At 42.8% G+C, this 19260-nt stretch overlaps 1 protein-coding gene across 1 annotated transcript; it reads right to left on the bottom strand.

The window, feature by feature from the left end:
• Positions 1 to 1915: 1915 nt before the first annotated feature.
• Positions 1916 to 16203, bottom strand: DDX18 (DEAD-box helicase 18). The gene is made up of 14 exons (XM_045868986.3): positions 16021 to 16203; positions 14131 to 14415; positions 12691 to 12831; positions 11180 to 11315; positions 10703 to 10803; positions 10388 to 10587; positions 10176 to 10290; positions 8529 to 8668; positions 7493 to 7654; positions 7033 to 7185; positions 6237 to 6350; positions 5380 to 5436; positions 4833 to 5010; positions 1916 to 3755 (listed from the first exon to the last, which is right to left on the bottom strand). Exons 1-14 carry the CDS (start codon positions 16103 to 16105, stop codon positions 3613 to 3615), a joined length of 2010 nt encoding a protein of 669 aa, XP_045724942.1. The 5' UTR covers positions 16106 to 16203; the 3' UTR covers positions 1916 to 3612.
• Between the last annotated feature and the right edge of the window lie 3057 nt (positions 16204 to 19260).

Consider the following 19260-nt stretch of genomic DNA (forward strand, 5'->3'; position numbering starts at 1 on the left):
CCCCCTGGTTGTGTTCCCTCTCTCGCTGTGTGTCTGTCAAATAAATAAAATCTTTAAAAAAAAAATTGTCACATTCCCCCTTAAACACAGATGAGGATGCGGAGTCCTATACAAGTGGCCAAGGCAAACCTGTTTCCTCTCTTGTGCCAACACCCATCAACCACATTCCAACTGAACGGGGGATCTCGAGGCTTCGGCTGGAGGCAGTGGGGAGCCATTCAAACCCACTCACAGCTGTTCCCTCTGGAAAGCCTGGTCTGTGTGCCTCCTCTGGGCCACCCATTTGTGGATGACTAAACATCCTAACACCATTTCCTGTATTGGGCATTTTCACCCTGCAAGATGAGAACATAAAGGTTTAATAAGAGGCTATATTCATATGGATGTTCCCAAACCTACCCGTACATGAGAACTCTCCAGAGGTTCTTCTGCCCCACCAAAGGCGCAAATCACAATCTCCTAGACACGGAGCAAGAAAAGCTTAAAACATGTTGGTGTTTCTTAAGTAGCCAGTCTAGCACAACCAGCATCTGGAAACTCCTGTTCCAGAACAGAGGGCTACCTTCTATAGGCAAAGGAGGTTCCATTACCTTTCCACCAGCTAATGTTTACCAGAATCCAAGAATGCAGATTTCCCAGGCTTAGAAATGGCTGGAATCTCTTTGTGCATCCATTGCACAACTTGGAAAACAATATTGCCAATTGTTTAGGGCACCTCTTTCCCTTCTCTATACTGTAACCAGGTTCCTAAGAGGAGCCTGGCCATCCTTATTCTTGTCCTCTGGCACCTAGCAGACTTTCAATTCATGACAACCTAGGATTACCCGAAGGCACAATTACTGCCTCCACCTAACACCTAGTACAACGGAGAGTAGCCCTAGGAAGCTGCTGAGCTGGAGCACTTTCTAAAACCTGGGCCAGATCACAATTCCAGGAACGGCCAGAAATCCTGACTGTACTCCAAAAGGCCCACGCTGGCTCAGGATTTTTGACGAGTCACTGTACTCGATGCTACTGAACAGCAAACCTTTCCTGGGGGATGCACTCAACAGACAGAGGACAGGTACGGAGCTGTGCACCAGGCACGCTACCACGCACTTCCGTTAGCTCATTCAGTTCCCACCGCCTTATGTTGTAGGTTTTATTCCTTTGCTTTCCTCATTTAATAGACCCAGAAAAGAGGCACCACTGGAATCTGAATGCAGGCACTCTGGTTCCAGAGCACTCATTTTTAACCACTACCTATTTTTCAATAAAGATCCTTTTTGGGTATCTTGAATTTGGCCTTACTTACACCAACATGGCCAGTTAAGACAAAAACAAACTTAGATAGGCAAGCACTTACTGTACGTGGCAGCCCAGAGGACCCAGAGGTTTCTCCTGGCACGGAGTGATCTGCCTGGCTCCCTGCTCATGCTACCTAACCTTCCTGGCTGAAGCCACTTAATCCTATTTGTCAAGTTAACAGCCCCAACACATGCCACCAGAGGCTGTGTTCTCAGCACAGAAGCCCAAGGATCCCTTCCTCTTGTGCAAATGAGCCTTGCACACGGGGCTGCCCTGACCCTCTTTCTGATTCTAGGCCCCCTCACATCTGAATCCTGGCCAGGTTGGTCAAGACTGGCTGTCTGGAAGTCCCTCGTCTGCGCCATCCTGCCAGCAGAACCTCCTGACTCCGCAAGTACCTGGAACGAGCCATTACTATAGAAAGCACTGTCCTTCCACCTTCTCTTTACGTACTTAACTTATAAAATCTCTGCAGACTCACTTCTACTCCTACTGGACGTCAACCATGGCAGGACAAATAGGAGCACGAGACAGGCTAAGATAGGAGAGCCCCTCTGTGATAAGCAGGGACCTAGAACCTTGGTCTAGGCAGACCAAGCAAGGGTTATTAACAAAAGGTAGTCATAAATGAAATATAAAACGGACGTTAGTTATTTAATGACACAGGAAAATAACACGTTATGAAACAAGCTGGTTACAAGTAGGGGGTAAAGGATGACTTCACTCCTGATAGAAAATTTAAAAGTACGTATACAAAACCCGATGGCTATGTACGAAAAATATCGACAGTTTTTACCCCTGCTCTGTGATTAAAGAGTTTTCCCTTTGTTTTTGTGTATTTTTTGAGACGTGATTATTCCTGAAACAAAAAAGAAAAACAAGTTACTGGATGTTTTAGATGAAGAGTTCTTCAATGCCAGGAGTCCAGCAGTCAAGGCCTGAACCCTAGGACAGGTCCAGCCAGGGGTACAGTGGTCAAGCCCAGACTCAAAGGATCACTTTTCGTTTTTACTACTGGGATGCTATTGTATCAGGTTGTTCACATTTGAAGTTCTCAGTGTCCTCATATTTAACAGGAGACTATGAATATTAACTGGCACAACAGCAAAACGATGCCAGCACCTTTGGTTTCAAATTGATCAAAATGTCGTAACCATTTGATCGTTCTAAAATGCACTGGAAATGAGACAAGACACAGGAAATACTCTGGAAGTCAAGAGTTCCTACAACAAAAACCCTACATGACGAAACCCCCATCTTTTGCTGCTCTTTTCTGACTGCTGTTCATTTCCAAATTTCATCATAAACCTATTTTTGTTTCACAGTTGTGGAAGGGGAAATTTTTCTCAAAAAGATGCTTTGCCTCCTGAGTAGTCTGCAGAGTTGGAAGGGTTCACCAAAATCCAAACCACTCGAAACAGAGTTGAATGAGCGGTGTCATCGCTTTGTGCCTTTTTCAAGAAGGTTTTTGCTAAGTTATTAAATGGAGAACAGCAGATTATTACACTTATATTGGTGTAAATGAGGCTCAAAAATCTCAGAGTCCCACTGCTTCCAACAAATGTTAGGACTGCTAAGGGTGCTTTATTCAAATAACAATGACAAATAACCCACACTTTGTGCTCTTAAAAAAATGGGAAAGGCTCACTGCTTTAAAATCTGGCATATATAAAAACCAACACCACCTTACACTAAAGGTGCTTCCTAGCCACAGTAGCATTTTCAGGGGAGGTCAGGAACTATGGTTAAGGTCCAAGAAACCACCAAAACCAAAAAAACAACCCCCCCCCAAAAAAACCCCAAAACAAAAAACCTGAGACAATCTTCTGCGTCACCACCCCCAGTGTACCAGGTCACTTCTAAGTTCAACCTTCTAAGGCAGGTTGAACTGAGTGAAGGACATTAAGGAGGGCACAGTGATGTAATGAGCACTGGGTGTTATGTAAGACTGAAGAATCACCGAACTCCACCTATGAAACCATTAATACATTATATGTTAATTGATTTTAAATGAAAAATACCCCACCCCCCCAAAACAATGACAAATTTAGAGGTAAAAGATTTAAAATACTCTGTCGTCATAACAAAATCCAAAAGATCCCTTGCTTTGCTCTTGAACAACCTAGAAAAATTGAACTCTGTTTTACATCCCCAAATAAGAGCGGTAGCTCCTGGAAGTATCAGTGCCTGGTGCTTGCAACCCACGTCAACTCATACTCCTGTTCCATCAGTCCCAATCCTGAAGCCACAGCAATTCCTTTGTTAGAGAAAGGGAAAAAATCCACTTCAGGACAAGGCTATTCAAGACGAAAGGAAGGCGTGTCTTCAGTGGGAGAACTGCCGGCTGTCGGAGGACTTCTTGCTAATGTGTTTGAAGATTTTGGACTTCTCGATTTTCTTGGCTTTCTGGTAGCCGAAGCCGCCGCCGCCTCCTCTCTTTTTAAGCTTGCCATCATTGCTGTTCACGTCTAAAGGTGAAGGTTAAGGAAATCAAGCAACTCGAAGACCATGAGCTCCCATCTAATATCCATACAGAGAACAAACCAGCATGTACCCCCCTGCTCCGCTCCCACAACCCCTCCCTGCACCACGAAAATGTGACCGTGAGCCCACATGACCCATTTCCAGGAAGTCTGGAGTGGTCACGTGATCATGGACTACAATGAGCAGGTGTGACTTTTAAGCCAATGTAACAGCCATGTTACAGATACTGATATGGTTTTCTGCACAACTAAACTGAAGACAATTATTTACAAGGAGTTGAGAGGTACACATCAGCAAGTCTACAGAAACACAGTAAAAACCACCCTCCATGTCAAAACAAATGACTTTCACCTCCGTTCAGAGTGGATTCGGGAATGCTTAACCAACTGAAGGAGTTGCTCTTCCTTCCTCAACGATTCGGCAAGTACACACCACACTAGACACTTACTGCCTACGAGGGCGACGGTGACCCCCCCGTCTCGTCCCCTCGGGAGTTGGAGCCACAGCGCTAGCTCACAGGCCTCACTTTCGCTGTTCGTTTCCTCGGTGGAAAACATGAGGATGAAGTACAGGTGATCAACTGCAACAGAAGCAACTGCAAGGGTTTCCTTTGCCTTTTACCCTGAGTAGCACTTACGGGTTATTTTCTTTTGCTAGTCTTGCAACTTCCTCGTACGAAATCCTTCCATGGTTCTGAGGGGATAAACACTCTGAGGTCCCATCTTCTCTCTCCAGCCCCAGGGCATGCTGCTCTCCATGACTTTGTATAGGGAAGCCTCACAACAGCCCAAGGCCTGCAGCTGCACCCCCCTGGGCGTCTCTCCAGAACGCTCAACTCCGGCTCTCCCTGTCTGCCTGTCAAATTCCTAAAGGCCTAAAGCACAGGCTGTCTTGTGTGTGTAACCCCCACCGCGACAGTTAACCCCTGCCTACTGCGTGCTAGCGCTGACAAGCAGACAGTGACCAGACCTCGCCGGACCACACACCAAACCAAGTGCCCCTCTGTCAACCTTTTGTCCCTCAGTCCCCGGATGAACTCCTGATAACAAAGAAAAGGATACTCAGATCAACAAAAGGAGGCACCTTGAAACCAAACGACAGAGCAACCTGAGGCAAATTTAAGTTATTAACATTGAAGATCTGTTTCAGAGAATGGGAATCATATGCTCGAATGTAGGACTTATATGCTTCCTGGGCTGACTTATGAAGGAAGTAGTTCTTTTCAATCAATTTTTCAAGCTGAAATGAAAAAGACATTGGTTTCAATAAAATACAAAAGCAGACTTCATACATATTAGAATAAAACCATCCTGTAAAAAAACATTTGTTCCAATTCACTTGTGCTCCAAGTTTTGTAATATTTGCAAAATCAGGGTGCAGTAAGAAGAATGTCAAAGTTCTTATAAGGTATGAACTGGAACAAGGTAGGAAACATAGGAATGTGATAAGCAGCATAGCAAGAACCCTAAAGGATCACAGTCCAAACCTGGTTCATGAAAAGGGAGAATCAGAGGACAGTGATTACCAACGGAGGCTACCTTTTCGTCACAAATGTTTAAAAAAAAAAACAAAACACAAAAAACACACAAATAAAAATACCAAACATACCTGAGACTGAATGTCAGAAATTTTGGACCAGGAAAACTCAAATTCACTCAATGGAACCTAGAAAACAAAAGCACGAAGATTAGTAAACCAGGATGGATCAATATTCAGAGTTGTAGATGATGGAGCAGTGACAAGCGTCCTGTCCCATGAAGAACCAGAAGGACAGCCAGGCCTGTATGACTCCCTCAGGACAGAGAGCCACTCCTCTAGTCTCCTGAAGCCAAGGGAAAAGTCTTAGCTTACTTCCACCACCTTCACATGCATTGGGCTGAGGACCCTTCCTGAAAGGAAAGGCAAGGGACTAGACAGGGACAGTGAGTCGATGAAGCCCTTTTCTCTACAGAAGGAGCTCTATGGATGCAACATGAGGCAGCCCGATGCTTCTAGTCAGAAGGACCACAGGCCCCTCCCTGCATGTCAGGAGAGCTGTCCTACCGCCCCCTGCCCTGTGACTAGGGTCTGTGATACCAGAGCTCACAATGACCACACACCCCTATGGGAAGGATCTCTCACCAGTCATCACTTATTAGGAAACTGCAAAAATGCCAGACCTCAGAGAGGTGCTGGAGAAACAGCTGCCCAAGTCCCGCCCTCAGAGCCTGCAGTCTTGCAGAGAAGACAGGTAGCGGGTAAGAGGACAGCTGGATGAGCACTCGAGCTGGGGGAGCGCCAGTGACAGGAGATCATTGATGGCGTCCCACAAGACTGCAAAGCTCAACCAAACCAGCATTCTGAAGATCCAAAAAAGGGCATTCTAGAGCAAAGGCACAAGGGCCATTTTCGGGAATAGCGCATACTTGCAATTCCTACCAAGAGGAATCTTCCCAGCTTACGATTTTCCAAACCAAGATCTTTACCTTGGATTGCTTCAAGTAACGAAGGAAACCCAATTCTTCAGGGCGTAAAATGAGCAAGGCATGCCCTCTCCCGTTTAGGCCTCTGGCTGTTCTTCCCACACGATGAATATATTCCTTTGGTGGAGAGAGAACACCTGAATTAGTACACCAACTTCCATGGGAACCTGCCTTTCCAGGACCTGTACGGTGGTGGACACAGCATGTCAGCGCATCTGGACGAGATGGTGCTCCTCCCCCAGGGCCGTGCCACACACACACTAGCCATGTCCCCTGCTTCTGCACGGACCGTGACCAAAGAGGTAACAGGGCCATGACTGAGGCCCGATACCCGCTGGATGTGATATTCACATTAATGACTACTAAGTGTGCTTCATCTTCAAAATAACTTTTTGAATATGTTTTTGTGCTAGCTGACAATTTATGTCATCTATTGCTTGTTGACAATACTTAATAAAACTTATTTTACTACACATGCTACAGAATCTTACCTATTTCTGGCAGTGAATTTTATTTTCTTCTAACACCTACTGCTCTTCACAGACCATTCCAAGCACATGACATTCCTAACTTCAGCCTCACTGAGGCCTCTCAAATCTTGGCACACCCCCTTGGGTCCTACAAAAGCCCTGGCTATTATCAGCACCAGAGAAATACTATAGTCAGTGTGCAGTACAACAGGACTTGGATAACTACGGGATCAACCTCTGAATGTGAAATATGGTGAGTCTCAGAGAAACCAGAAACTTCATTCCTTAACATAGAGCCCTTGTGGAGAAACTCCGGGGATGCCGGTTACCTTGGGATCATCTGGAGGGTCATACTGAACAATCCAGTCCACTTCAGGAATATCCAGCCCTCTAGCTGCCACGTCAGTACACAACAATATCCCTGAATCTGCGTTGCAGAACTGGAAGAATGTTGTTGTGCGCTTATTTTGCTTCTGCCTTCCCTAGAATCAAGAATCAAATCAAATCATTCATTAGAGCTGGAAACTTGAGGTCATTTCTGGGAGGTCTGGATGTACAACCCCCCAGCTGTGGAGTTGTTAACCTGCTTCATTTCACTCTCTGGCCTAGATCTCATTTCCCTAAGTGGATGGTATCTCCTACCCCTTTGTGGTCCTCATCCTTCCACACCCAGCAAAGCTCCCTCCACATGGGATCATTCTACATTTAGAGAGAGTGATACCACAAACCCCACAATCCATATACTTGGTAAGTGTTAACTTTTTTAATAAACTCATGATAATCACTTACATGAATGGCCAAGACCGGCAAATCGATGTAGTTCAGCAACTCATAATGGTATTTCACAGACTTACAGGATGAAAAGAAGACCATCAGTTTCTTCTTCCGGTTCTTCTTAAGGAATGTAAAGAGCAGGAGGAATCTCTTTTCCGAGGGACAAACAACATATCCCTAGAAGTTGTTCAAGTGAACAGATAAAAATAATCAGACATTTTCAGCTTCATAAAGCAGTATGATTTGATGGAGAGCACAGATAAACACTGCATATACACCATCGTGCCTTACCTACAGCAAAATTACGGACTTCATTATAACAAAGCATCCCTAAACTGAGACTAATTTTAGCTCTTTTGATTCCTTTTACTGGGTGCAATCACTATACTAAGTACTTTTCATATTTCTGGGGTTACAGACTTCTGATTACCCACAGTTTGTGCAACCATAATAAAGTAACACCACTACACGTTGGAACCCTCAAGGCATAGCAATCCTTCATTTTTTAAAAGGTCCTTAAATAGCAAGATCTCAAATAACTACAGCCTAAGTGCACTGTCCTAAACAAGATAACAAAGGCAAGTGAGTACATTTTTAAAAATATACAATGAACGGAATTTTTAAGCAAGATTGTTATTTGAAATATTTTATTCATCTAAAGACCCAACTTTCTGTTTTCATTCCACTTAGGTTGGATTTCTGTCACCTCATTTCCAATTTTTCAGAGCAATGTGCCTGAAACCAGCCTCTCCATCTGCTAACTCACCTTGCATCTTAGAGCAAAAGATCATTAAATAACACTTTTTATACTGCATTTACAATTGGTAGTGATTAGTGTCTCCTATGTGGCAGGCAGTATTAAAAGACAGAATAAAGAGACCTGATCAAATTATTCAGAATTCAAGATTAGTAATGCCAAACAGCCAATATCCAAATTCACTATATTTGAATTAAAAGTTCACTAATCCATCTGCTTTTGGGATGATCCTCCAAACAATTACAAGGACACACCAAAGATGATCCGTAAATGTAAGATCTTGACAAAAAGTACCTGCTCAAGACCATCCACTGTTGCATTAGCTTTATCGTCATCAACACCAACATACAATGGCTCCTTTTTCAAAGAAATCCTTGCCAAGTCTTCAACTTTTCGAGTTTGTGTGGCAGAAAAGAGCATGGTTTGCCTGCGTGCTGAAATAGATACATATAAAAATAACCCGAATATTTCAGGGAATCTTTAGCATTGCCTCACCACTAGAAATACTGAGGAAAACTATCAGGAATGTGACGTGTGGTATCACTACAGATATTAAGAAAGAAATATCAACTTTATGTCTATAAATTTGACAACTTAGATAAAATGGACAATTTCCCTGAAAGACAAATGGCTAAAGCTCACTTGAGATGAAAAAGAAATCCTGAACGGCTTTGTATCTATTACGGAAATTGTAGTTAAAATCGTCACGTAAAGAAAACTCCAGCCCCAAAGACTTACACTGGTGAATTCTATCAAACATGTAAGGAAAAAATATCACCAATTCTGCACACTCTCTCCAGGATCTCCAGGAGATTTTTTATTTCCCAACTCATTCTTTGAAGCCAGCCATTATTACCCTGATACTAAAACCCAATAATGATTCCTAAGCACAGATGCCAAATTTCTAAACAAAATTTTAGCAAAGGTGAACATAACATATAAAAAGGATAATGCATCATGACCAAGTGGGGTTTACTTCAGGAATGCAGGGTTATTTAATACCTGAAAATTAACTGATATAATTTCCTGAGTTAGCAAATTTAAAATTTAAAGAAATATTTAATGAACAAACATCTGTTCATTTTAACAGACATGGTAAAAGCATTTGATAGAATTTAACATCTCTTTCTGATTGTGATGTTACTGTTTTATGCTGTTACTGCAATTTCACATCTAATGGTTTGGAAGCCATTTTTGTAATGAATAAATATACATACTGTACGGTATCTGTATCATGCCATTCTGGATTAATAAAAACAACCAGTATATGCAGATAAACAAAACAAAAACAAAAAACATCTCAGCAAACCAGGAACAGAAAGGATCATTTTCGTCCTCCGTCTGGTAAAGGGCAACTACAAAAAAGAAATCTATAGCTAACACCATACTTAATGGCGAAAGACGGTTGTCTCCAATGATTGGGGTGATGGGATTCACAGGTGTAAACATGTCAAAACAAACTGAATATTTGTAACATGTACAGACCGTATCAATTATACTTCAATAAAGCATCCAAAAACAAACCATATAATAAATGGGATCATGGCCTTATTACAGCCATAAACAGTTCATAACGTTGCAAGTACTCTAACCCAGGTATGTACAGCTCAAGCACAACACAGCAGGCAACACATTCATGGCTGCCCGGGAGATGTCAGGGTGGGTGAGAAAAAGAAAGATGGGGTGCTGGGGACAGACAAGAGTGAGACAGACGTTAGGACTATCTAACTTGCATTACAACCTCTAAAGTGGCAAAACCACTGCATTAAGTTACTGGTAAGTCTGACGCTTGCTTTGCAAACTACTTCTAGGGCTGATTGGCACAACCACTTCGCTTGGCTAAATTAAAATTCCAGTATGAATAGTTTTCAAAGAGGAACCACCCTCACCTACTTGCAACAACTACTTTGCAAACCACATGCAGGTATTACGTCCACTTACTTGGCAGAAGTTTAATAATCTGTTTTAATTCCTCTTCAAACCCAACATCCAAGATACGATCAGCCTCATCAATAACCAGACACTGCAGATTTTTATACATAAACCCCGGGGTATTCTAAAAAGACCAAGGAAAAGAAAAACGTGTTAGCTGACAGGTGCAGGTTTCACACGAGACAAGGAGACAGGCACCCCCCGCCCAAGTGTTGCCTTACCTGCATGTGGTCCAGGAGACGGCCTGGGGTGGCCACAATGATGTTGATCCCATTACTGAGTTTCTGTGCTTCAGCAGATCTGTTGCTGCCGCCCATTATCAACCCGTATGTGTGGACATGGTGCGTCATCAGCTCCTTAAGAACACCGAAAGTCTGCATGGCCAGTTCCCTAGTAGGTGAGAGGATAAGAACTCCAGTTCCTAAAAGGCAAAAAATGACAGGAAAAGTCCAGCTGTAGTTATCACCATGAGTCCGTAACTGCGACGATAAACTTCTAGTGAGTTACCAGCAAAACCCACCGGATCAGAAACTCACCGTTCCTAGGCATGAACTTTAACTTGACAATGAGTTCAACTGCAGGGATGAGAAATGCCAGCGTTTTGCCACTGCCTGTTTTTGCGGCTGCTAGAAGATCCCTAAATATCAGCAATGGAAAGGAAAGAGAGACATTTAGTCAACTTATTCAACAAGCATTTACTGAATACCTACTACATATTAGCACATTGCAGACATCAAGGCTAGACTGTGAATAAGAAAAACAAAGTCCCTAGCTTCTTTACCACTGAAATCAATCACTGAGGTTACAGATCTAACTCAGAAATAAGAATTGTGCTATAAAACAGAAATGAACACTTTTCTTCAAACATCAGTTAACTTAAAGCATTTTAATGAAGCATTGATGTATCAACTCAAAGCACAGGGCAAACATCAACAGAGCATGTTGGCATTTTCTTTATAAATGACTAGCACTAAAAATAGGTACCAATGCCCAAACATCAATGTTAATCATACCTGCCTTCCAGAAGTGGTCTGATACTTTTATGCTGAATTTCAGTCATGTTTGTAAAACCCATTTCTTTTATTGCCCTCAAAGTGTTCTCATTGACAAGATTACTAAGAGAAGCAAATGAAGTATCCTCAAAAGCTCCTAAATAAAAGAGTTTATCATTAGCAAATTTATCTTTAATAGTTAATACTGCTATAGCTATGTAAATTAAGATTTGCTGTGTGAAAACATTAATGGGTGGGAGTCAAGCTGAGAAGAGCTTCTTCCAGTAAGAAAGACTAGACCCCCACCATTTCTACGTAATACTAAGACAAAGACACTGACTTCTGAAATTTCTCCACTGCTGACGGCTTTGTAAAGGCTAGAAACAGTAAAGGATGGAGAGGAGATATAATCAAGGGACTTGTGTCTAATGAAAATGCCAAGCATGGGGGGTGGTGCAGAGAGAAATGAATTGCTTAAGAAATCTGAAATAAAATATGAAAGCATCCAGTACAGAGAAAGTGAGTGCGAAGTCAATCAAAAGAGCTGTTAATCTCACTCCCAAAAGACAACTGAGGAGGTCAGATACAGCCACGTACCCTTAGACTGGACCCACACGTTAAGTGTGCTGGTTCTTCAGCAGGGGAAGATACCAAAATCACCTGGGGAGGCCCCACCCCACACCTGCCCTGCTTGTCAGTCAGCTATTGTTCACGTTGGCACTACTGACATTTTGGGCTGGATCATTCTTTGTTGTGAGAGGCCGTCCCATGCATTACTGGATGTTCTGCAGCCTCCCTGACCTCCACCCACTAAATGACGGTAGCCTGCCCCCAGTTCTGACAACCAAACATGTTGGTAGTCAACCTTCAGTTTGCCTGGGACTGAGAAGGTTTATGAGATGCAGGACTTCAGATGCTAAAACTGGTCGGTAAACCGGGATGACCTGGTCACTGCCCCCAAGGAAGCAAAACTGCCCTGGTTGAGAACCACTGCCATAACCTTTGCAATTTTGATTAAGCAAGCCTGGGGTTAGGCCTCAATATTTTAACAAATAAAAAACCCACACCGAACAACTCAAGGAACTAGACATTTCTGGTTTGGAGCAAGTGATTTTGGCCAAACTCTTGACTTACAGAGAGGCCAAAGGAAGTCACCCTGGCCAAAGTCCCTCAGTAATGTGAATTTCATCCTTGCTTACTAATAACTGGGGCAATGTTAAACTTCTGGGTCAATAATCTTCCTGCTAGAAAATGAAATGAGCTTTAGAAAACAACAAACCAAAGGAACAGAGGACCCCAAAAGCTGTCTGTGTCCTTATCAAAATATTTAGTGTTAGGAATGCAGAAAAGGAAAAAACCAGAAACAGTAAGAACTAAGGCACACAAAGTGGATAAAGCAGCAACTAGATATAAAAATATTTCTCATCAATACTTTTTCTAGGTAAATTAAAAGTCATAACTGAAACTTCAAATCTTATAATCCAGAAGGCATGCCATGTTTAAGGTCTCTCTGGAAAACTTTCTAAAGTTACCTGTCAGTCCCAGGGGTAGGCTGGGCACTTCACTGTCCTCTTCCTGACCATCTGGCTTCTCCACACTGTTTTCTGTCTCTTCAGGAGCTTGGGCCCCTTCTTCAGAGTCCCCTTTGTCTTCAGTTTTTGCTTTTTTGGTATCTTTGGTTTTAAAGGAAAACACCCCCCCCCCACCCAATTTTTTTTGTTAAAATAAAATACCAAACGGGATCACAAAATAAAAAGATGTGTAATGCAAAGAGGCATGTTCTCAAAAGCTTAACACATTTCCAGTTTTAATATGCTAACAATGTCTCTTTTTCATGACTAAAGATTTAATTATATGTAAAAACCCAAGGGGACATGCAGATTTGCCAAAAAAACTTTATTTTTTAGGCCTATTATAGTATCTTGAGTGACCAAGACATTTTTGAAAGTTGAAGAGTTTAAGTATACTAATTACATCCAATTCTGTATATTCCACTGAGGAAAAAAAGGGCTGTGATTAATGGTTTTCTGAACTCTTAAAAAGCACTAATTTGTCCTACTATGCCATTAAACATAAATCTTCCATAAAAACTTTTTTCTTTCTATAAAGGCCAGACACTAAATAGTGAAGGTTTTGCAGGCCATAGGGTTTGTCACAATAAAGACCAAGTAAACAAATGTGCACTGCAGTGTTCCAATCAAGTTTTATTTCCAAAAGTAGGCAGAGGGCTGAATAGTTTAACACCTGTTGCAGTCTCCCTTGAAATCTCTGCTTGCTCACATCTCAAATAAAATGCCTATCCTTCAGGTAAGCTTATCCAAATCCAACCATCTTCCAAAAGAAACCGGCCTCCCCCCATCCTGGCCATTCTACTCACTTGGGAATTAACGTTCCATTTATATAGAAGTTACCTGCTATTTTTATACAATTTGCATATCCAAATTATTACTAAGTCTCCTTTCAAGAGGAGAAATTTACAGCAGGAAAAAAAATTGGGACAAAAAAAGGGTAAATTAAAAGAATCATTAATGCAAAGTCCACTGACATAAAGACTTTAGAAGATAGGAATGTACTAGCCCAGATGTCTTTAGTGTAATGCCACAATTCTGTTTGAAAACAGGTAATAAACCTAAAACACTATGCCATAATATAGTCTGTTTAAAAGCCTAGCCAACCATCAAAAAGAACAAATTTCTAGAATTCAAAGGCTTTTACTGAAGAGTGAGGTGTTCTTCAGTTGTTAGGGAATGTAAAAGCACAACACATTTCTCAGTATCTTAATCAGAAAAAAAAAAAAAAAAAAAGTCACACCCCAGCCCCTACCCTGCTTCTTTTTGCTACTAGATTATTTTTTGGTACACTAATGAGTATAGGGATTCTTGCATGTTGTATGAATACAGTAATAAAAGAAAGAAGGTGAAACTGTGAAAATTGTTTGAATGCCTGAAGTTCAAAGAAACTGAAGTACTTACCAGGCCCAGCAGCATCCACCATTTTTCTCTTTTTCTTCCTCTTTTTTTTGGATTCTGAATTGGGAGGCTGTGTTGCTGCTTCTCCATTGATTACTATGGTAGATTTCTTCTTTTTTTTTTTAACTTGTACAGTTTCCACGGTTTCTTTAGCTATCTCTCCAATCTGGGCTTCTAACGAGCCCACATTCACAGACTGTTTTAGGGATTTTTTAACCTTCCCACCTCCCACGGTTTCTTCAGACACATGTCCATTTTGGGTTTCCGATAAGCTCACATCCGAGGCCTCTGTTTAAAAACAGAACGCACATTGTGACAAAGAAGGGTAGGTTTGCTTAAGAACGCTGGGATCCCAGGCGAGAAACCTCAGGGTGTCCATGACTGAGATGACTTAGCTTTTAATTCCCTTTCATGTACTTAAATTATTAAAACCACTTAATTATGGCGTTCTACTACAGGACAAGTCAATTTCCTTTAATGAAAAATGCTGGAAAAGGGAAAGCTACATTGATTTCTTAACTTCAAAAAACCATGTATCTGTCCATACGGAGTTAAGAATCTGGGACAGCAAAACTTCAGTGAAGTTAAACATTTAAACAGATGGGGCCAGACAACAGTAGCTACAAATACACGTTAGTATCAGGTAGTCGGTAAATACATGGCTAACCAATATATCAGAAAAGACTTCCATCTATTCACACAACTACTGCTTTTCCTATAATTTCGGAACACTCAACCTAACTTTCCTAAGCAGGAGTGAACTGAAAATTCACTTATTGGTCCCAGTATTTATCATATATATATGTAAATGCCTAGGGATGTCTTTAAAAGTTTCCCTGTTTACATACAATAAAAAGTAACAACACTTTGAAAAAATTTTATTTTATTATTATTTTTTAATTTTAATTGTTACCTTTAAGTACCAAGAAGTAGTTAGCAGTGCTGTATTATTCATCGGAACTGGTAATACAAGGGAGCTTCAAAACCATTTCTAAAACCCACAAACCTGTCCTCTTCTTCAGGATTCCTTGCAAGCCACTCATCTGCTGGAATCCAACTAGGGTAAGGAATTATGCCTCCAACATTGCCCTCGGGGATTGATAGGTTATATAGGATCCAAAAAAGGAGAAGGTAACTTCCAGATCTCTGGCTCTCTGTTAGGAAGGAACGTAGGACTGCAAACGAGGTGGGTAAGAATGACGGGCATTCAGCTAACAGCCTTTTCAGTTACGTATTTATTAAGGATGCAAATACCTGGAAGCGCTGGAGGAATTCATGATGTTAGGGGCAATGGAAGATAGGGCACGTGCAGAAGGCACTTCTAGAGCTGAAAATAGGATATGCTCCAGGAGTCGAGAGAGAGTAGACGTGGACAGGGGAAGGCAACTGTATCAAAAAAACTCTGTGACAAGAGAGACAATGAGCTTGTTTTGAAGCAATGTAGGCATTAAACAGATGTGAAAGGAAGGCGCGTGTAGATGACAAGTTCCACGTGTCTGACTGGAAATGGGCCAGGGGGGTGGGGTGGGGGATGAGGTCGGAGGGACTCAGAATAAGGGAGACAGAGAAAAGGTGGTTTAGCTGGAAGCCCGGCTGGAGGCCTGGGAAGAAAACTCAGGCGGCCTGCTTCTGCCCTGATTCTGTACGGAGAAACTGAGGCTCAGAAAAATCAGGGGCAGATCTGGGGCACGCGGAGAGCGGCACCCGAGCGGGACCGACTGGAAACCGCGCCAGGCTGCCTTTCACTCTCAACAAGCACACGTGCCGCGGGGGAAGCGGCCACGCCACCTCGGGGCTGCAGTGACTCCCGAGCAGGGCAGCGCAGCGCCGCGACCCAGGGGCGGGCTCCCGCAGCTACCGAGGCCCCCAGTCCCCAAGCTCCGCGCATCTCACCCTGGAGCTTTAAGTTTCGCTGGCGCAATTTGAGGTTCCGTTTCTCGATCTTCTTGCGCAGGAGTTTCATGGGTAGATGAGACATGTTGCCGGAGAAGCGCCTCCACTGCAGCGCCACAACTCGGCTACCGGGTTGACGTTACTCCTTCCCGGGCCACACGTGCGTAACTCGGCCAACCGGAAGTACGTCACAGGGCCCGCTGGAGGACTGCCGTCGGAAAAATGCGTCCCGGGTGGAAATGCTTCCGGCGACCGGACTCTGTGCAGCGCCCTCTAGAGGAGTGGAAGTCCGACCCAGGTTCACCTTGTGTCAGCTGGCGGCGTGTGTTAGGGGCCCTTGCGGGTCCTGGGGGTGTGAGCTTCCCCAGAGGAGGCTGAGGAAACAAGGATGAGCAGGGGGCTTTAGGGAGTCACCAGTTTTATATGCTTGCCCTCTTTGTATCCTGGACAATTTGGGAAATGGAATAAAATCTAAATTTCATCTATAGGTTGTGAAAGAAGATTCCGAAGTTAAGCATTGCGAAGAGTCATTCAAAATAGGGTCGGGAGGCTATTGAGAAGCGGGGTCTCTGCACGTCTCCTGTTTCAGTTCTTGGAACACCATGAACTCTTGACTTTTGTCAGTTCGACCACCTCCTGGAACACATTCTTCTACTTCAGACTGAAATAGAGCTCATGTAACCTCCGCTAGCCAAATTGACAATTGTATGTTAAATAGTCCGTTGAACTCTGCAGGGGTAATGGTAATTCTTTTGAAACAAGTTCTGTAACCTTGTGGCTTCTGCCTTTATAAACCTGCTCTCCCTCCTTGCAGTTCAGAGTCCAACACTTTTAACAGAGTGACTTTCTAAGACCAGGTCTAGCAAACAAATCAGTATCATAGATCAGATCTCAGAAAACATCTGAGAGTTTGGGGAGGTGGAAATTAATCATGTATGTGCCTCTGAAGTTCTTGTTGTCCCTCACTGCTAGAGCCTATCTTAGTATGTGTTCAGTATATGTTTAACTATTTGAGATTTCTTGCTTGGGCTCCCCATCCCAGATGTCTCTTTTTCCAGAATATATTCATTCATCAATTACTCACTCATTTAGCAATTATTTTTTGAGCATATTTATACTAGGAGTATGTGATAGGTGGGTGTTCTTTCCTGGGAATGGAATGTTGGGTAAGATGCACTCAGTTCACCTTCATGGAACTTACAGAGTTGACATATGGAGAGGATAGAAAGTTAAATGGCTGTGGTGAACTACTTAGTGACAAGGGAAGCAAATGACAGCTCAGCACCCTCATGTGGGGATGGGGATGGAGTCGTTCATTCCATACCGTCTGTGCATATGCACTGTGCTAGCAGCAGGCAGAGCAGAGAATGAAAATGATGCCTTTGTTTAACTATTTAAGTTTAATATGGATCATACCTCACCCATCTCATTCTTTCCATTTTGTTTTGTCACCTGTGAACCCCCTTGGCCCCCTGAACTCAGGACTGACTCCCTGAACTCAGGGCTGACCTCCTGAACCCAAGATACTCCTAGAAGCTTATGCTTAACTTCTTAGAAACTAACGAACTGCTGAAGCAGAAAAGAAACATTTGAGCATGAGGCCAGCACAGATGAATCAGAAAGTGCCTGACGTGACCAACAGTTAACCTCAGCCTCAATATAATGTTAAAATTCCTCTCCAAACATCATCCCAAACCCTAATAAAAGGAGCCTGCTTTCCCTTGTTCAGGGCATCATGCTTTGGAAATTATTGAACAAATAAAGTGACCTTATGAGGCAATCATCTGGTGCAGTTTCTGTCTGTAGCTCACCAAGGAGCAGACCACTTGGTCCAGTAACAATTTGAGATCCTTAAAACCTTAGACAAGTGTTTATATAATGAAAAGAAGATTTGTGTGTAATTTCTTTTCATTCAAGTAATGTTAAAAAGCTTCACTTTGGGGCAACGGGGTGGCTCAGTCAGTTAAGCATCTGACTCTTGATTTTGGCTCAGGTCATGATCTTGGGGTTGTGGAATTGAGCCCCAACTCAGGCTTTGCTATGGGTATGGAGCCTGCTTGGGATTCTCTCTCTCCCTCTGCCCCTAAGCCCCCAACCCCCTGTTCTCCCTCTCTAAAACAAAACAAAACAAAACAAAACAAAACAAAACAAAAGTTGCACTTCACTTGGAAAAGAAAAGTCTATTTCACAAACTCCTCAGAATTTGAAAAAGAAGTAATTGACTCACTCACTGTCTCCAACCACTGCATTAAGACTCCTGAAGTGGTTTTCTGGGAACTTTCAAATGCTGGTTGCCACAGGCTAACCACTCTGTAGTGTACAGGAACTTAAAAAGTGTTGTATTACTGTAAATAAGTGGGGTGTCCCTTCAGGTGGCTTGACTTTGGTTCTCTGGATTGTACTAAGCAGATGGCAGGTGCTTCTTCTTCAATGAAGTGGATGGATGTGAAAAGGAGAGATGATTTCAGGGAGCATTGCTACAATTCCCCAAGGCATTATTGGTGCAGTGCTTCTAGAAGGTGGAGAGGGTACAGAAGTACATTCATTACAGAAGACTTTCTCACAAAAACTACATTCATTTATGACTTAAAAAAAAATCAACTCTGTGCCAGGTGCCATATTGGGCCCCCAGGGGTCAGGCACTGAACAAGACAGATAAGGTTTTTGTTTCTAGGGAGTTTACTGCATACAGAGGGAGACAGATATTAATCAGGAACGAGTGAGTCAACAAGGTAACTTATATGGAGCTAAAATCTGGGAAGACATTAAAACAAGATGATGTATGGAGTATAATAGAGATGGATAGGGGGCAAAGCAGCATGCTACTCAGTGTTAGAGGTATTTTTGTGGAAACCGCCCAGCAAAGACCTGGGGTCAGAGAAAAGACTGGTAAAGACAGCCTTACATGTCATTAAGTAACAATAAGGACCACAGCAGCAGCTGAGCAGAGGGGAGTCCAGGGCTCAAAAGCTTGGCCAGTGAAGCTTGAATGGGGGAGGTGGAGAACTTCAAAAAGACAACTTTCTTTCACCCCCCACCCCAAGTGCCGCAGTCTGACTGCTAGTGACTGAATCACAGACTGACCCTTGCTTCTCCATATATGGTGGAAATAAGACTTCAGAATTGGGATTTATTTTTTTTATTTTTTTTAAGATTTTATTTATTTATTCATGAGAGAGAGAGAGAGAGAGAGAGGCAGACTCTCCGCTGAGCAGGGAGCCTGATGCGGGACTCGATCCT

Source organism: Mirounga angustirostris, unplaced genomic scaffold, assembly GCF_029215605.1.
Source record: "Mirounga angustirostris isolate CCGP_5_RB_7025 unplaced genomic scaffold, mMirAng1.0.hap1 SCAF_3, whole genome shotgun sequence".
NCBI lineage: Eukaryota > Metazoa > Chordata > Mammalia > Carnivora > Phocidae > Mirounga > Mirounga angustirostris.